The sequence below is a fragment of the Giraffa tippelskirchi genome, chromosome 11 (assembly GCF_054371585.1).
Source record: "Giraffa tippelskirchi isolate mGirTip1 chromosome 11, T2T-mGirTip1v1.2.pri, whole genome shotgun sequence".
NCBI lineage: Eukaryota > Metazoa > Chordata > Mammalia > Artiodactyla > Giraffidae > Giraffa > Giraffa tippelskirchi.
The window spans coordinates 1,885,753-1,903,589 of record NC_137285.1 but is presented as its reverse complement, the minus strand read 5'-3'; the positions used below and the strand labels follow the sequence as shown (position 1 = coordinate 1,903,589).

Below are 17,837 nucleotides of genomic sequence, written 5' to 3'. Positions count from 1 at the left end.
GCGGCCGCTGTCCCCAGCTCTCTGTGGGCATCAGTCCCTATGTGGGTCCTGTCTGTGTTTCCCACTAGAAGGTCAGCTTTCTGTGGGCAGGGGTTGCCACAACCCCAGCTGTACTCCCACCTCGGCCCGATGCCTGGTGACCACTTGATGGGATGGGTGAAGGCAGGGCACAGGCTAGACCTGGCCACGAACGCCCGGAGAGGCGGAGCCCCCTTGCCTGGGGCCAGCCGGGTTGGCCTGGGAATGTGTGCCATGGCCTGTGTGAGTCTGGTATGTTCCCTGCAGGTTGAGAAAGCTAGACCCCGAGGAGGAAGATGACCCCTTTAACAGCTATGAAGTCCCGCCAGAGGCCAAGCTGGAGAGCTTCCCCAGTGCGGGGCCCCGCAGGCTGTCCTCCGACTCGGCCACATTCATGGAGTCCGGTAGGAATAGGCGCCGCGGGCGCTGCCAGGGCATATGTCTGGGGGGTGGGCCATGGGTGGGCCAGGGGCTGCCTGGCTCTATCCGGCCTGAGCTCTGTGGGCGCTGGACTGTCCTGGCGCAGGCCTTGCTGGTCGAATGGTGCGTCTCACTGTTGGGTGTGGCCGAGCGCTGGGCGCGGTGCTGCCGCGTGAGACCGTACCCCCTGGGGGCCTGGAGGTTCAGGCAGGTGCACCCACAGCTTTGGGGAGCACAGGCTCTCCACACTGCTGCCCTCATCTCCCGAAGAAGACAGGCCTGACATGGGGGTACCCCCTCACATCAGGTGGCCCCCATAGTGTGGGTCCCCACCTCACATCGGGTCTCCCTCACATCAGGTGGCCCCCCTCATGTCGGGTCCCGGCTCACGTCAGGTCCCCCACTCACGTCGAGTCCCCCTCACGTCAGGTGGCCCCCCTCACGTCAGGTCTCTCACTCACGTCAGGTCCCCCACTCAGGTCAGGTCCCCCCCTCACGTCAGGTCCCTCTCACATCGGGTCCCCCTCACGTCAGGTCCCCCACTCACGTCGGGTCCCCCCCTCTGGCAGAGAAGCAGGACGTGCACGCCTTCCTGCTGGGGAACCTGAGCAACGGGGGTGTCCTGGAGCTGATGATGCGCTTCCTGAAGAGCATGGGCCACAGGTTCCTGCTGCGCTGGCCGCCGGGCCTGGCGGAGGTCGTACTCAGCACCTACCACAGCTGGCGGAGGCACAGCGCCAGCCTGCCCAACCCGCTGCTCAGGGACTGCAGCAACCGGCACATCCAGGTGGGTCTGCAGGGCACCCTGACCCCTCTTTCCCGGAGGAGGATGGCTGCTTCTAGGGCAGCGCTGGGGGTGTTCAGGGCCCCCAGAGGTGGAGGAGCCCCGGGTTCACAGTGCTCAGGGGCTCCTGGGCAGGCAGCCGCTGCTGGGACACCCCTGGGACTGCCTCCTGGCAGCGTCTGCCCGGGTCCGCTCCCCTAGGGTAGGGTGGAGTGGTGGGAGGGGCCGAGCCTTGGTCCCGGGACAGACCAGCTTGGTCACTTCTCAGCTGTGCCCCCTTGGCTGGGCCGGCGCCTCCTTACTGCTGAGCCTCAGCTTCCTGGTGCATGGAGGAGCAATGCAGCCACCCCAGGCGCTGTCAGGGCTGAGGGCCTGCGCTCGGCCGGTGGCAGGGCCGCCTCTTTCATGGGACGGTCCCGAGGACCGGAGGCGGGTGGGTCTCACCGGTGTTCCCGAGTCCATCCCAGGGAGATCCATCTGTCTGTCCTTAGATTCCGGCAGGTAGCCACTGGTTATCACTCACGGAATGGAAAGTAGGTAGAGGGGAAAATGGTGTCCCCATCAGAATAGAGTCTAGTTGGGGTTCCTTCTGTCTGCACCCTCGGCCCCTGTGACCCCACTGCTGACCCCCCGCACCCGTCCTGCAGGAGATGATGCTGATGGCCCTCTCCTGCATGGAGTTGCAGCTGGACCAGTGGCTGCTGACCAAAGGCAGGAGCTCTGCAGGTAGGCCGCCTTCCGTGCTCCGTGGGGGGCAGGAGCCGGGGACTGAGTCACTCCTGCGGGGGCACATTTCCTAGGTCGGCTCGTCAGGCCAGGAAAGACCCGGGTCTCTGAGAAGTGGCTGGGCCCCACGGGAGCCACCCGCCTGCTTGTAACTCAGAATGAGGGCCGTGGCATCTCCATTTCCTCAGTTCATCACCCGACACTTGGCGTGTCCCCAGATTCACCTCAGCTCGGTCAGCTTGGTGAGGGCCGCGAGCCCCGGCGTGTCTGCATCTCTGTTGGGCCTGCCTGGCTCTGACGCCGGCCACTTGGGGCCATGGAGCTCTGAGGGGTCAGGGCCTCGGGGAACAGAAGGGCATCTGGGCCCCGCTCACGAGGTTGACTCCTTCCGGCCTGACGGTTTTCAGTGTCTCCTCGGAACTGCCCCGCAGGCATGGTGAATGGCAGGTTCGGACCCGACTTCCCAGGAGCCCACTTCCTGGGGGACCTCCTGCAGCTGTCATTTGCCTCATCCCAGCGGGACCTGTTTGAAGATGGGTGGCTGGAGTTTGTGGTCCGCGTGTACTGGTTGAAGGCTCGATTCCTGGCACTGCAGGTTGGTCTGGGGGCGGCTGCTTGGGGAGGAAGCCCGGGCACCCAGAAAGGAGGGGAGGGGGCTGGTCACGTGATGTGTGTGTGTGTGCGCCTGATGGCACCTGGGCACTGGGCTCGGCGTGAGGAAGCGGGGTGTGGGGGACGAGCCTTCAGGGTCCTGGAACCAGCGTGCCCACTGCCCACATAGCCACAGCACCAGGAGGGTCTCGTGGGCCCCACAGGCCCAGAGAGGTTGCCTTGCAGCCTCGGCCCTTTGCTTGTGTTTCCCGAGAGAGCTATCTGGAGGACCGGGGCAGGCTGGCTGGCCCCCAGCCCCTTGAACACCGTGGCACCCTTCAGTCGGTTCTGGAGTGGGCAGGTCCAGTCGAGTCCCAAGTCTGCCACCTTTGCTTGAGCTCTGGACAGGTTCTGGGCCGTGCTCCCCCACCACAGGGGGTCACCGTGCTCCCCTGGGAGCCATGGTGTGAATCATTCATTCATTCATCCGTTCGGCAGATACGTGCTGAGCCCCCACTCTGGCCGGCCGCTGTGTAGGGGGGAAGGTGGGAATTGGCCAACCCACCCCTGTGGTGCCCCGCGTGTTGGGGGCTTGGGAGGCAGGCCCTGGCGAGCATGGTGAGTGCCCCTCCTCTGCCCAGGGAGACATGGAGCAGGCCCTGGAGAACTACGACATCTGCACGGAGATGCTGCAGAGCTCGGCTGCCGCGCAGGCCGCCGCGGGGGCCGAGCAGAGGGGTGTGGTCATCCGCCTGCCCAACCTCCACAACGATTCGGTAGTCTCCCTGGAGGAGGTGAGCAGAGCTTCCTCAGCGGTGTTTTCCTGTCAAAGGCCTGACCTGGCCATGTGGACTAGGAGACGGGCCGGGGGCTGAGCAGGGCAGGAGGGGGCCCGGGAGAGGCAGTCCTGGCATTCAGGGTGCCGTGGACTTGAAGGCTCAGCCCTGATGGAGCACCCTCTGGGGGCTGGGGGCCGGGAGTGGGGGGTTGTCTGCTGGGCGTGGGGAGGGTTCTTGCTTGGCTCCCAGGCCCGTGTGTGGGGGCAGCTCCAGCAGGATGAGGGGAACCTCCCCAGAAGCGGACCAGCACTGCTCTGGCCCTGGAGCTGGTCAGCGGCCCGCGGTTCTCATCCTGCCCTCACCATGCAGCCCCCGACCTCCACCCACAGGTCCACGTCTGTGACACGTCCTTGGGCCGAGGGTGGCCGTCAGGCCCTGCAGAGTGGCTTCAGGGCCAGGCCCAGTGCAGCGGCCTGCTGCCTGTGTCCGCAGGCCTCCTGGAGGAGAGGGCTCCGGGGGTTGCTGATGGGTGCTGGCCTCTGGCCTGGGCTCGCTTGATCTCTGCAGCCTCATACCCCAGCCCAGGGGTCTGGTTTGCTGACGTGTGACCAGGAGGAGGCTGACTGACTGTTCTGGCAGACTCTGTCTGGAGCCTGTGCTTCTGGGGTAGTTGTGTTTTTTGGTGTATTTGTTCTTCGAAGACTGGAATGCCTTGACCCTCACAGAAATGCTGTCTGTAAAGCAGTCGCTTGCTATGAATGCCCCTCGTCTGGGTCTGATAAGGGGCCCGCGACGGCTTTGTGGTCAGCCAGTGATCCCGGGCCTTTTCCAGATCGACAAGAACCTGCGGTCGCTGGAGCGGTGCCAGTCTCTGGAGGAGACCCAGCGGCTGTACGAGGCCGGCGACCACCGCGCCGTCGTGCGCCTGCTGCGCCCCACCTTGTGTCCCAGCGGCTTCGACCGCGCCAAGCACCTGGAGTTCATGACGTCCGTGCCCGAGAGGCCAGCCCAGCTGCTGCTGCTGCAGGTGAGTCCTCGCCCTCGCCCTCCGCGTTTCCTCTGAGGGAAGCGGAGCGAAGGTTGCAGGGAGGGGTGCTGCTGGGCTCAAGGGAACCCCGCCTTTGGCTCTGAACCTCGCGTGGTTAGTCGGGCTCAGCCATCCATTCACCTGATGGTCCGTCTGCCTTTTTTTGCTTTTTATTTTCTTTTTTTCTAAATGCATTTTTCTACTTTATCGCTTGGCCTTCTTGTTTAACTGGTTTTAAAATTAACTGTCGCACGTGTATAAAACTAGATAAAATGTCTGTACGACAACAAAAGGAAAGCACGGTAAGGTAAACAGCCCTGGAGGGCCACGCCGCTGAAGGAGAGGAGCAGGGTGGCGTGTGCGGCCTGTGTGCCCTCTCGGCCCCTCCACGCCCTGTCCTCCGCAGCGGAGCCCCCCACCCCCAGCGCCCGTAGGCCAGCCAGGCACCCCCTCATCTCACCCCGGGGTATGGGTGCTCATCCCTGCCCCAGAGGCCTGCTGTGGGGCCTCACGAGCTTGTGCGTGTGGGTGTCCCACCCGGCATGTGGACGTGCAGGACGATGCCTGGGGTGGTGTGGGCTGGGCCATCCCTCAGACTCATTACCTCCCTGGGGCCTTCCACTTGGGTTTGGGAAGAGAGCCCCGGCTTCTCTCAGGCTTCGTGAACTGGAAAACAGGTAAGAGGTGTGGCTGGGAGCAAGTGGAACTGGAAGGAGAGGAAGGGGGTGAGGAGGAGGGAAGAGGAGGTCAGGCAGCCCTACGTGAGGACCAGGGATGAGCTGTGATGACCTCAGTGCCCCCGGCTGGGGGTAGGGGACAGCTGAGTGTGTCCAGGGAGAGGCCAGCCCAGTGGCTCAGGCAGTCTTGCTCTGGGGTCTGGAGCTTCTAGGGGAGAGGACAGCCCCCACACCCCCACCCCAGAGGGATGGGCACCTGCCAAGGAGGCACCACGCCGTGCTGGGCCTGAGACGAGCCCGGCCAGCTGCCAGGGGAGCTACTGCTGCTTGTGAAGGAGTGACTTGATTTTTGCTCAACTTCCTGTTGGCAGAATGTGTTTTCTTATTGACTTGGAATGCTTTTTATATATTACAGGTCTTAATCTTTCCCCCTCAAATGCTTTTGTCAGTTTTTTGTCTGATTTTAAATTGCAGCTTGGGTTTTCTTTGATACACAGAAGTTTTGAATTTTTAGGGCATCAAATCTCTTAATGTTTTCAGATGATGGTGAATTTGTTCATTATGCTTAGAAAGCCTTTCCAAGGCTTGAACAACCTTCATCCTGCGGTTGCAGACTCAGGATGGAGCTCCTGCAGTGTGCCTGGCACCAGGCAGGCGGGGGGCCCCTCTGACGGAGCCTGCTCTCCACAAGGGAGGCTGGCAGGCGATGTGTGAGTGGACAGACAGAGGTCCGTGCGCTGTGCTTCTTCCAGCGTGTTAGTTGTTGGGTTCGTGCTTGCTTGTAACCCGCTTCACTGAGCATTTGTAGGGCGGGAGCCTGACTTGGAACCCCTCTGGGACATGCAGGAGGCTCGGTCGCCCTGTGTAGATGAGCTGCCTGCCGTGTTCTGCAGCATAAGGGTGTGCTTTCCTCATGGTCGTGTGGGTTCTGTCCTGATATTTTGGGTTGCAGTTTTAGCGGGTTGTTACTGCTGGTCATTCTATCTTCTGACTGTGCGTTTCTGGTTTATAGGCACTCTGGTGAGTTTTGCATGTTAGCTTCAAATTTAGCCACTTTACTGCGTTCCCATCATCTCTGATGGCCAGTGTTTTGGGTGGATGCTCTGTTGCCCCGGTCAGGGGTGACCTGCCATCCTCAGTCGCTGGCAGCCAGTCTTCTGCTTTCCGGCTCTATCTGGCCTCGAGCACCGGGAGCGGTGTCATGTGAGGGTGACACTGGGGGCCCCAGTCTTTTCCTTGACCTTCTCACAGCCGTGCCCCTGAGTGTTCTCATCAAGAGGGCTCGACTCCAGCTGCCGCCTCCACCTCTGCCCCGTGGGCTCAGCACACCTCAGCGGCTCCTGCTCGATGCTGGTTTTTCCTAAAGAAACACAGGGCGGCCCTGCCATCCCTGCCCCAGGCCCCAGGGCCCGAGTGGTGGGCGTGGCCACCATGTCTGCCCACTGTCTCCTCCCACACAGGACTCCTTGCTCCGACTGGAGGACCACCGGCAGTGCTTCGAGTGCTCCGACGTGGCTCTGAATGAGGCGGTCCAGCAGATGGTCAACGCCACCGAGACTGCCGCCAAGGAGGAGTGGGTGGCCACGGTGACCCAGCTGCTGCAGGGCATGGAGCAGGCTCTGTCGGCGGATAGCAGCATCCTGCGGGAAGCATCCTCCGCCGGTGGCCTCACCCGGCTCACCAACAACCTCATCCAGGTAACCTGGCCGCTTCCCACCCCTGGCCAGCGTTTGCAGCCCAGGAGAGCTGCCCGCCATGACATCCCGTCCCCCAGGTCATCGACTGCAGCATGGCTGTGCAGGAGGAGCCCAAGGAGCCCCACGTGACCTCGGTGCTGCCCTGGGTCATCCTGTACCGGGTCATTCGGCAGGAGGAGGACGCCTTCCGCTCCCTGTGCCACCAGCAGCAGCTCCAGAGCCCGGTGGACGAAGGTGCGGGGACGTGGGGGCCTGCCTCTTATCTGTCTGCATCAAGCCACGAGCGCGCTTGGGCTCGGGCTACGGAAGTTTCCTGGACAGAGGCAGAGGCACCGTCTAAGCACACCGGGTCGCAGGGGCGGGGCCGCAGACCGCGCCGTGTTTCACGTGGAGTGCAGGGGGCAAGCGCCGTGCAGAGTGGGGCCCCAGGGCCTCGAGCCACCAGCCTCTCCTGGCTGGGGGCCTGGGCGGCCAGGACTTGGGTGGCACAGGGCAGGCGGGCGCAGGCTCCACTGCGCAGCTGTGTGACCTTGGGCCAGTCAGGCGGCCTTCCCCGCTCTGGGGACAGTAGCATGTCTCAGGGTTGCCGGAGGGCACCCGGGGCAGCAGAGTCACGGCGGCTGTGCATGTCGGGCCGGCTCGGGCCGGTGGTGCTGAGGGCGGGCCCTGCAGGGTGAGTGGGGCCTTCACGGGGCGGCGCTGGAGCCTGGGCAGCAGCTGGTGGGCCCGTGCTCAGTGGGAAAGATGACAGCAGAACAGTGGCCAAGTGACGTTCAGGCCAAGAGCGTCTGCACCTCTACCAGATGGACTTTATCCTTTGGTTTTCTTGCATTTTCAGCATAAACTTGACAAAGGTACACACTCTTTTTATACAGCTATGATTACTGTACACATATTTATGTGTTTATTCAGCCAACCTAAAATTGCATTTATTGGGGGGTTTTCGCTAGTCACTTGACAGATCAGCCGAGTGCGCCAGCCTCGCGGTCAGCCATGTTGCGGTGACCGCGGGGCCCGCGCTTGCTGCTCGGAGGGCTGCGCTCCCCAGCTGTCAGCAGCTCTCGGCCTGTGAGGCCTCTGTGAGTGAGAACTTGTGGCCCTGACGGTTCACGGTGCGGGGGAAGCAGGACCTCTAGCAGCGCCCACAGAGCTACAGCTGAGGCCCGATGGAGGGCCGGGCAGAGGGGACACGCAGCCGTGGGGCGGCAGGCAGGGCCCCCAGAGAGCCGGGCGCATGGGCGGGCCTGGGGAGGAGCCGGGCCGAGGAAGGCGCCCGCCCGTCTGCAGGCTGGGCGGCCGTGGGCCTCGTGGCTGCGGGGCGGGAGGGCCCTGCTTGGTCCAGCCCCCAGGGCAGGTGCTGCTGTCTACTGGGTCATTCTGGAGTCAGCACCTCATGCACACCTTTTTGCTTCTGACTTTTTTGGATAAATTTTTAGAACAAATATCTTTAGAACTCTTGACAAATAGAGCCTCTGTGTTTTCAAAAAAAAAGTTTTAGTGGTGAAGAAAAATTAAAGTTTATACCTATAAACGTGTATTATTTTTCTTATAAAAATGCTACAAAAATTTTTCTGGATTAAGAGTCTTCTCTTAATTATGCAAACACAATATAGTATTTTTAAAAAACCGCCAATAAGCAAACATGGAAAGGAAGACAGTCCAATGCCATAAACCTTGAACGGGTGGGTGGGGAGACAGGAATCCCAGTGGGCTGGCTGCCTGTGTAAACCAGAACAGCCAGGAGCATACGACCGGACCCACGAGGGACAGGGAAGAGCTCACAGCACCAGAGAGGGTGGAAGACGTGGAGGACAGAGGTGGTCCAGTGTGGGGGTGGGGGAGCCCCCACGGCCGCAGGGAGCCCAGCGTCAAGTACAAGAAGAGGTCTCTGGGGTGTAGCTGTAATGCCGAGTCTGCAGATTGAGAGCGCGTGGTGTGTCCCCAGAGAGGCTGACGCACAGCAGTCTACACCCAGGTACACGCTGGCGGAGGGCGTCTTTGGAGGACAAAGGCTTGTTAGGTTTCTGGACGGAAGGAGCAGTTACAACGAGGCTTGGTTCAGGTTTTCCCGGGCACGGTTCACTGCCGTCGGGGTGATGTCTGCGTGTTGACGTGGCTCTCCAGGCGGGCAAGCGTGGGCCGAGGCGCGCAGCCAGGTCGTTTGTAACTACAGTGGACTGCAGCTCCTTGAGGGCGTCTCGGGAGCATGGCTGGAGGACAGAGTCAGTAAACCAGCGGGAGTCAGGAAAGGAGAGCGCCGGGAACGCGGGTCGGGATGGAGCCAGCAGCCCGGCTGACCCCAGGCGCAGAGCAGGACGTCCGTGTTATCACCCGGCAGCACCAGGAACAGCGTGCACAAGCTGCCAGACTGGGAGCCGGGGATACAAGCCGTCACCCACCTGGGGTGGCAGCTGCTCGGTGCTGCTGGAAGTGGAAACAGATGTAAAGGGCACGAACAACCAGAAGGGCTTGAACTTACTTGTGTTCTGACTTTTTTAAGCAGTGCTTTTCAAACCTTTTTTGGCTGGGACTGACCAATAATTCCAAGCTATAATCAAGATTGCCGGGAGAAATATCAATAACCTCAGATATGCAGATGACACCAACCTTATGGCAGAAAGTGAAGAGGAACTAAAGAGCCTCTTGATGAAAGTGAGAGAGGAGAGTGAAAAAGTTGGCTTAAAGCTCAGCATTCAGAAAACTAAGATCATGGCATCCGGTCCCATCACTTCATGGCAAATAGATGGGGAAACAGTGGAAACAGTGAGAGACTTTATTTTTTGGGCTCCAGAATCACTGCTGATGGTGACTGCAGCCATGAAATTAAAAGACGCTTACTCCTTGGAGGGAAAGTTATGATCAACCTAGATAGCATATTAAAAAGCAGAGACATTACTTTGCCAACAAAGGTCCATCTAGTCAAGGCTATGGTTTTTCCAGTGGTCATGTATGGATGTGAGAGTTGGACTATAAAGAAAGCTGAGCACTGCAGAATTGATGCTTTTGAACTGTGGTGTTGGAGAAGACTCTTGAGAGTCCCTTGGACAGCAAGGAGATCCAGCCAGTCCATCCTAAAGGAGATCAATCCTGGGTGTTCATTGGAAGGACTGATGTTGAAGCTGAAACTCCAATACTTTGGCCACCTAATGCAAAGAGCTGACTCATTTGAAAAGACCCTGATGCTGGGAAAGATTGAGGGCAGGAGGAGAGGGGGACGACAGAGGATGAGATGGTTGGATGGCATCACCGACTCGATGGACATGAGTTTGGGTGGGCCCTGGGAGTTGGTGATGGACAGGGAGGCCTGGCGTGCCGCAGCTCATGGGGTCACAAAGAGTTAGACACGACTGAGCGGCTGCACTGCACTGCCCAATAATAAACAGCATGGCAGAGGTGTCATGGAGGAGCCCTGGTTCTGCTGGGCAGGGCTCGCTCCAGTATTCTCTGTCCTGAGACCGATGGGTTACGGCTCAGAGTCTGAAACGCTGAGATGTCCTGGAGGAGCTAGTGCCAGTGCCAGTGGCGCACGGACATTTAACCAAGATTTGGTCGTTCTTTTTCCTTCTGTAATAGTTAAATAGGCCTAAATGTGAGAATTTTGATGTTAAGCAGTGGTGTGTGCAGTATGGGCTCCATCGTTGTAAATGACTTCTCTGTGTCTTTCAAAGTGTCTCACACGCGCTTGGAGAGATGCTTCCCGGGATGTTCACCAGATGTCAGCCCCGGTTATGGGGTGGGGGTGGGGGGCCTGCCGCCTGGGGATGGGCCATCCCTGCCGTATACTTGCCCGTGTGAGCTGAGCTGTCTTCTGATAAGCACCTTCTACATTAGCAAAGCCAGACTCATCATCACTGATTTAAAAAGAAAAAGAAAGATGACAAAGGAAAGTGTGGCAAGGGGGGGGTGGGCACCGTGGGGCCCCTTGGTAAAGACGGGGCGGGGGCCCGCTGCTCCCCGCCGCGCACACTCACCCCATCGCCCGGTCTCTCCCCAGCGTCGGCCGAACCGCCCATGCTCCCCTCCTCCCTCATGCTGCTCAACACCGCCCACGAGTACCTGGGCCGGCGGGCCTGGTGCTGTAACTCAGACGGGGCCCTGCTGCGATTCTACGTAAGTGCCGCCCCCCGCCCGCCGTCAGCCCTGGTCTAAAACGGGCCTTCACGGCCTGTGTGGCTCTCGGCCTCTCTCTCTCGGAGTAAGCCTTAAACTTGTTGACTCTGTTTAGTGATTATAGATTCATTTAGACTATCTTCCAAAGTCAGTTCTATTTTTTGGAATAGGCTTCACGGAAGCGTGAAATTGTTGAGGTGTCCGCTTCAGAGGTTACAGCCTCTGAGGTGCCCCTGGGCATGCCCCTCTGTCACCGCCAACAGCCTTCATCTACGCTTCCTTGTCCTTTGTTGAGGAGTCTTGCATGCAGTTGGCTGAGATTCGTTTCTTCACCCAGCCGGCTGTTGGTTAACGGATCTGTTTTCTCTTTGCTTTCTTGGTCATTCAGTAGCACTTTAATTGTTATGATTTTTCACTCTGTGTGGATTTGCTCTGTGATTTTTCTGACTTATGAAGTAAATGCTCATGTTGCTGATCACTTTCTGATACTGTGGTAGAGATTGTAGGCTTTCCCCAAGTACATTAGCTGCATGCCGTAAGTTTTGATATTTTCTGTCTTCATATAACCCATTTCTAACTTTATCGAGTTATGTTTAGAGGATCTGGTCTGTACTATGCCTGGTCTCTGGTATTTGTGGAGACTTGCCTTTTATTTCTAGTCTTGGTGGACAATGCCACGGATACTTGAAAAGGGCGTACATTTGCTAACAGCAGGGCATAACCTCCACAGATTCACCCGTTGGCTATGTCGATCCCCTCATCTGAGGGCCTTGCTGGCGTCTGTCTGCCACAGGTCCCCGCGGCCCTAGTGGGACTCACCGTCTGCCATCGTAACTAACTCTAATTCACGCCCCTCTGGGGGCGTCTGAGGGTCCCGAGGGCAGGGATGGTGTCTCCCTGTGCCCAGCACGAGGTGGTGCTCGTGTAGATACCTGGGTGGCAGGTGAACGGTGAAATGAATGAGTGTAGCTAGAAGCCGCCTGGGTGCTGGCAGCAGGGAGGCTGGGCAAGCCTTCCTCAGGCCCTTTGGAGTGGGGCCCCGGGCAGCTCCAAGGGGTGGCGGGCCTGGCCTGGGACGTGGGCCCAGACATGCTCCCCAGGTCAGCAGAGCTGGTGGGCTCTCCCCCAGGCACCTCTTCCCACCTGCCCGCCTCCTAGGTTCGCGTCCTGCAGAAGGAGCTGGCTGCGTCCACCTCTGAGGACACCCACCCGTACAAGGAGGAGCTAGAGACGGCCCTGGAGCAGTGCTTCTACTGCCTGTACAGCCACCCCAGCAAGAAGAGCAAGGCCCGCTACCTGGGGGAGCACTCGGCCCAGCAGGTGAGGGCCGGGCGGGCGCGGGGGTTGCTGCATCGGGGGCTCTAGGCCATCAAAGGCAAGGGTCTCCTTGCAAGAACTAGGTGCACGACTGAACTAATCATCCAAAACGCGGCAGCGCGGCGGTTCTCCAGCGGATTTTCCCCCTAGCTGGGGTGACACAAAGAATTCCTTAGAGAGTTTCCATTGGTTTGGTGTGGGGTTTTCAGACGGCACGTGGGTGTTAGCTCATGGCTCCTGAACACGGTCAGTGAGGCTTTGATCTGCGGGAGCCCCCTCCCCCGAAGTGCACGCTCCTGTGGCCAGAGTCCCGCTGTGAGTGCTTCGGTGTGCAAAGTGCCCCGGCCCAGAGCAAGCCCTTGCTCAGTACTTGGCAGCCGCGTGACTGGCCCTCTGGCGTGGCCAGGTGGACTCACCAAGTGAACCCCCAGCCCCAGCGTCTGTCTTCACAGAGACCAGGCTTGTGTTGGTTCGCGTTTCCCCCCATCGCACGTGTGGGTTTAGGGATTGCCGTCCGCGAGCCGACGCTCTGAGTGCACGGGGATAGTCTCTGGCTCGCTCGTGTATGGTGACCTTGTTGCCAGGGGACGCTGAGGGTTTGCATGAAGAGCTCTCACCGTGCACGCCCCCCACACTGCGCTCCGACCGCCTCTGTCTGCTTGCAGGTGGACCTGCTGTGGGAGGACGCCCTGTTCATGTTCGAGTACTTCAAGCCCAAGACCCTTCCCGAGTTTGACAGCTACAAGACCAGCACCGTGTCCGCCGACCTGGCCAACCTCCTGAGGAGGATCGCCACCATCGTGCCCCGCACAGAGCGGCCCGCCCTGAGCCTGGACAGAGTGTCCGCCTACATCGAGGGCACCTCTGTCGAGGTCAGGGCTGGCTGCCAGCTGGGGCCCATCTCCCGCACCCCACCGCCTGCGCACCTCAGCCCCTCACCCCTGCCCTCTCGCCTGCCAGGTGCCCTGCCTCCCCGAAGGGGCCGACCCCTCCCCTCCGGTGGTCAATGAGCTCTACTACCTTCTGGCCGATTACCACTTCAAGAACAAGGAGCAGTCCAAGGCCGTCAAGTTCTACATGCACGACATCTGCGTCTGCCCTGACAGGTGAGCCGCTGGCTGTGGGAGGGCTGGGCCTCCGCCTCCTCGTGGGCAGGGCAGGGTGCCCCTGCCATAGCGCAGGGCCCTCGCGGAGGCTTCCTGCCCGGTCCCTGGTGGCCCTCTGCTCCCGGGGGGCTGCCTGGCTCCAGCCTGCTGGGGCACAGCCTCCGCTCCTGGTCCCGGCCCCCAGCCCTGGGGAGTCGGCTGGACGCCTGCTTCCTCCAAGGCCACGTCTCTCATCGTGGCTATTTTCTTCTTTGGGACGGGGCTGCCGGGGTGGTGCTGACCTGCCAGCCGGTCGTACCTGAGGCCCAGGCTTTCTTGCCAGTGAGCAGGCCCCGGTGGCCTCTGCCCAAAACGAAGGGACTGGCCTGCCCCTCCCGAAGGGCCTGCTCAGTCATGAGGTCCGGCTCGTTGGACTGAAAGCCAGTGGAGAGCCAGCCAGGCCTCGGAGGGCCAGGGTCCAAAGAGGCCCCTCTGTGGGTGACCTGTGTCTGAAGAGTCCGAGGGGCACTCATGGGCAGCCTTCCTGGGCATTCTCGGGGATGGGGAGGTCCGCCTCATCAGACCTCCCAGCCAGGGAGTGGGGGGCTGGGGTCTGAGGGGAGAAGCCAGCACACACCTCTCACAGCTGAGGGACAAGCCGCCAGGAGGAGCCCTGGGAGGTCCTGTGACTCTCTGTCTGTCCCGTGCACTCGTATTGGTGGCCAGAGGCGGCAGATCCTGCTCTAGCCACGCGCAGGCCCATGGGCACTGCTGTGGCAGGGTGTGGAAGGAGCTGCCCAGGCGGAAGGCCCCCAACTGTTCCCACCGTGCTCCTCCCCAGCTGCCCCCAGGGAGAAAGGCTGCTCACCCGTCCGCTCAGGCCGCCCCTTCCCTCATCCCCGGGCCTGGGAGGCGGAAGTGCCCAGGAAAGAGCCAGGGAGCGTTGTGAGCCGGCGGGCTCCCCGACATGGCGTGGCCCGGGGACGCCAGGGACCAGCTTCACAGCCCCACTCTGAAGGGTGGAGACCGGCAGCCACCGGAGGGCAGTGTGTCTGTGCGGGCGCTGTTTCTCTCAGAGAGGCCCCTGCGTTCTCCCCTGCAGCCCCTCTAGGGTGGTCTCAGGATGCTGGGTCTCGAGCATCACGCGGTTCCCTTGCTGTCATCTGGCTGCTGGGGCCTGCCCTGGGTCCTGGGGACAGCCGGTGGAAGCTGGGTGGCAGGGGTCTCGGAGTCTGGGTTGCCCCGAGCTGAGGCTCAGGGAGGCTACAGGGCACAAGGTTGCACCTGCAGGATAGCCCCTGTGCGCCCCTCGGAGCTGCCCTGTGGGGCCGCCCTCTGGCAGGGAAGCGGAGAGCAGCAGGGTGGCAGGCCTGGCCGGGCCAGGGCGGTCCCGTCAGGGGAGTGCCTGGGCGCTGGTGAGGGGCCTGTGCCCTGTGCTCTCCTTGGGGTGGGTCTGCGGGGCAGGTCTCCTGCTCAGGGGTGCCCGTGGCAGCAGTGTGCTGAGCCACGCTCTGTCGTGGCCGCAGGTTTGACTCCTGGGCAGGCATGGCCCTGGCCCGGGCCAGCCGCATCCAAGACAAGCTGAACTCCAACGAGCTGAAGAGCGACGGGCCCGTCTGGAAGCACGCCACGCCTGTGCTGAGCTGCTTCCGGCGCGCGCTCGAGATCGACAGCTCCAACCTCTCCCTGTGGATCGAGTTCGGCACCATGTCCTACGCCCTGCACTCCTTTGCCTCGCGCCAGCTGAAGCAATGGAGGCCCGAGCTGCCCGCCGAGCTCGTGCAGCAGGTGAGGGCGGTGGGGAGGTGCTGAGGCCCTGCCAGCTGGCTTCCTGCTCCCCGGACACCCTGGCTGGGGGGTGAGCGCTGGTCAGCACGGGCTTCAGGGCCGTGGCGGAACCGCTGTCTCCTCCCTGTTCCTCCCGAGGGGTTTGTTGAGTCCTTGTAAGACTGTCAACACTGTGCTGGGACGTAGTGTGGGTGCAGTAGGGGCTCCCTTGGCTCCTTGAGGGGATGCAGAGGAGCTCCACGGTGTGTCCAGGCACATGTGGCAGGACGCCTTTGTCCAGGGAGGTCTCCCTGGAGAGCAGGCCCGAAGGGGCCTGTGCGTGGACTGTCTGTGGTGCAGGCCATTGACGGTCGTGGGGTTGCAGGGAGGCCTGAGGACAGCAGATGCTCAGCCAGTGGGACCCTCAACCCCGACAGGCACCATCAGCCTGCGCCTGAGGGAGGCCTCTGTCACCAGGCCGAGCACCGCCCCCTGCACCCTGCAGAGCAGCATGCGGGCTCCTGGGGCCCTCGGCCTCGTGCCTCCTCTGACCTCCCCACAGTGCGCCGGGTGGGGGCGGCCCAGGGCTGCAGAGCCGGGAGAAGTGCGCAGTGCGGGAAGCTGAACTGAGGCGGGAGCACCTGCAGGAGAGGCTAGCGTAGAGCCCCATGGGGCCGCCCCAGGGACTGTTGGGGGCTGTGGGGGTCCCAGAGCTAGACGAGGGCCCCGGGGGGTCTGGGGGCCGCCCTCAGGGCTATCGGGGGCTGTGGGAGTCCCAGAGTTAGACTAGTGCCCGGGTGGTCCGGGGCCGCCCTCCGGGCTGTAGCGGACCCCACAGTCAGACAAGGGCGGGGCGTGTCCCGCTGCAGTTGGAGGAGCGGCGGGACAGCATGCTGGAGACCGCCCGGCACTGCTTCACGTCGGCGGCGCGCTGCGAGGGCGACGGGGACGAGGAGGAGTGGCTCATCCACTACATGCTGGGCAAGGTGGCTGAGAAGCAGCAGCAGCCGCCCACCGTGTACCTCCGGCACTACCGGCAGGCCGGCCACCTCCTGCACGAGGAGGCGGCCCGCTACCCCAAGAAGATCCACTACCACAACCCCCCTGAGCTGGCCATGGAGGCCCTGGAGGTGAGGCCGCGCTGCCCTGGGCAGGGGCGGGCACACGCTCCCCCAGACAGCCCTGAGGCCACCCCCGCTCGGCTGTGTGTGCTTCTGTTAGAGTGGCCATTCCCCTCCGAGGGTGCGCACCGTCCCTTCTCGGGGGGGGGGGGGGCGTCAGCCTCCAGCATCCGAGGGTTCTCACCGTCCCTTCTTGGGGGGGGCGTCAGCCTCCAGCATCCGAGGGTTCTCACCGTCCCTTCTCGGGGGGGGCGGTGTCAGCACCGCAGCTCCGGGGCTTGCACCTGCGGCCTGCTCCCCGGATGCTCGGGGGGCTCCCAGCTGGGGGACGGAGGAGCCCAGGAGCCGCTGACCCTCTGGACCCCGGGTCACGGTCTTGCATGCTCCTTCCAAGCAGACTGTGCCCCCTGCCTGGTGTGTGTGTGTGGGTTCAGGCGGCACCCTCGGTGTCCTCATGGGCACACACGTGGTCCATGAGGCAGGCTCCGAGGACATGGCGCAGGTGTGGGGGCTCCAGGCTTCCTGGGGCTTGTCAGTGTTGCCCCTTCTCAGGCCATGTGTCTACCCCCCTATTCCTCTGTGCAGAAAGCCGCTTGAAATTTGGGGCAGAGTCTGCTTGCTTGTGCCTTTTTTGTATTTACGTATTTGCTTCTGTTTATTAAGTTAACACCCATTAGTGGTTAAGGAAACCAGAAGAGTCGAGTCGTTCAAAAGTGTTTAAACTGAAAAACATCCCCAGAGACCCCAGCCCCCCAGGCGCAGTAATCTATCTATATTAACAGCTGGACCCCATCCTCCTCTCTCTGGACGTCTTTCCCGTTAACATGCAGACATGCAGTGACATTCTCAGCACTCGTTAACCAGTCTTTCTCCCCTGACACGATGCAGTGGGAGGGGCTGGCAGGCCCCCTCCGCCGCAGGCACCCAGCCCCTTCTCTGTAGTGTGGCCTCTCCTCTCGGGGCCCGCAGTGCAGGGACGCGCGTGCAGGCACTGTCCGCTCTCCATGGTGCCAGGGCAGGAGGGGGGGTGCAGGGAGGGGCATTGCTGGATGAACCCCTGGGGGAGGGGGAGGGGACAGGCGGCCACCTCCGGCCTCTGGGGGCACTGCTCACGCCCGTGTCGCCGTCATCCCAGGTGTACTTCCGGCTCCACGCGTCCATCCTGAAGCTCCTGGGGAGGCCCGATTCCGGGGTCAGTGCGGAGGTCCTGGTGAGCTTCATGAAGGAGGCTGCAGAAGGGCCCTTTGCCAGGGGCGAGGAGAAGAACGCGCCTAAAGCCTCAGAGAAGTGAGTGGGGTGCTCTTGGCGGCTGGGTGGGGGCATTGGGGTGGAGCGGGGTCTGCTGAGCCGTTCTGAGCTGAGGAGTCAGGCCAGGCCCCAGGCACCCAGTGGCGGCCGGGGTCCTTCTGTTGAACCCTAGATGCAGAGGCTGCATGAGCATCTTGCACCTCCCCATCACCTCCCAGCACAGCTCTGCCTGCGTGGACGCTGCTCACTGCAGCCTCCTACCCCAGACCCAGGCAGGGGTCCTCTCTAAGTCCCCCTGATCTCGGAGCGCCGGGGCCCTGGTGTGATTCCCTGGTGGGCCTGGGTCACACTCCCAGGCCTCCCCGGAGTGTGGACCACCCGCTGTCCATGTCCTGGAGCTTTGGCTCAGCTCACCCCATCTCTGGGCCCTGGCTGTGCTCTGTGCTGTCAGCTTGGGGGACAGGTGGGCA

The 17,837-nt window shown here is 61.8% G+C and overlaps 1 protein-coding gene across 8 annotated transcripts in view; it reads left to right on the top strand.

Moving 5' to 3' along the window:
- CABIN1 (calcineurin binding protein 1) overlaps window positions 1-17,837 on the top strand; it is a 70,908-nt gene that overhangs the window by 14,472 nt on the left and 38,599 nt on the right. For 4 of the 8 annotated variants that reach the window (XM_081542201.1, XM_081542197.1, XM_081542194.1 and 1 more), the window contains exons 11-25: window positions 286-422; window positions 1,008-1,225; window positions 1,870-1,948; window positions 2,356-2,543; window positions 3,181-3,333; window positions 4,151-4,345; window positions 6,483-6,719; window positions 6,797-6,953; window positions 10,714-10,829; window positions 11,988-12,149; window positions 12,812-13,018; window positions 13,107-13,252; window positions 14,758-15,019; window positions 15,868-16,128; window positions 17,255-17,406. In XM_081542201.1, the coding sequence (XP_081398327.1) occupies window positions 286-422; window positions 1,008-1,225; window positions 1,870-1,948; window positions 2,356-2,543; window positions 3,181-3,333; window positions 4,151-4,345; window positions 6,483-6,719; window positions 6,797-6,953; window positions 10,714-10,829; window positions 11,988-12,149; window positions 12,812-13,018; window positions 13,107-13,252; window positions 14,758-15,019; window positions 15,868-16,128; window positions 17,255-17,406 (2,670 nt within the window). Of the gene's footprint in view, window positions 1-285; window positions 423-1,007; window positions 1,226-1,869; window positions 1,949-2,355; window positions 2,548-3,180; window positions 3,334-4,150; window positions 4,346-6,482; window positions 6,720-6,796; window positions 6,954-10,713; window positions 10,830-11,987; window positions 12,150-12,811; window positions 13,019-13,106; window positions 13,253-14,757; window positions 15,020-15,867; window positions 16,129-17,254; window positions 17,407-17,837 lie in introns of all 8 variants that reach the window. The other 4 variants (XM_081542202.1, XM_081542198.1, XM_081542200.1 and 1 more) reach the window with 2 other exon arrangements.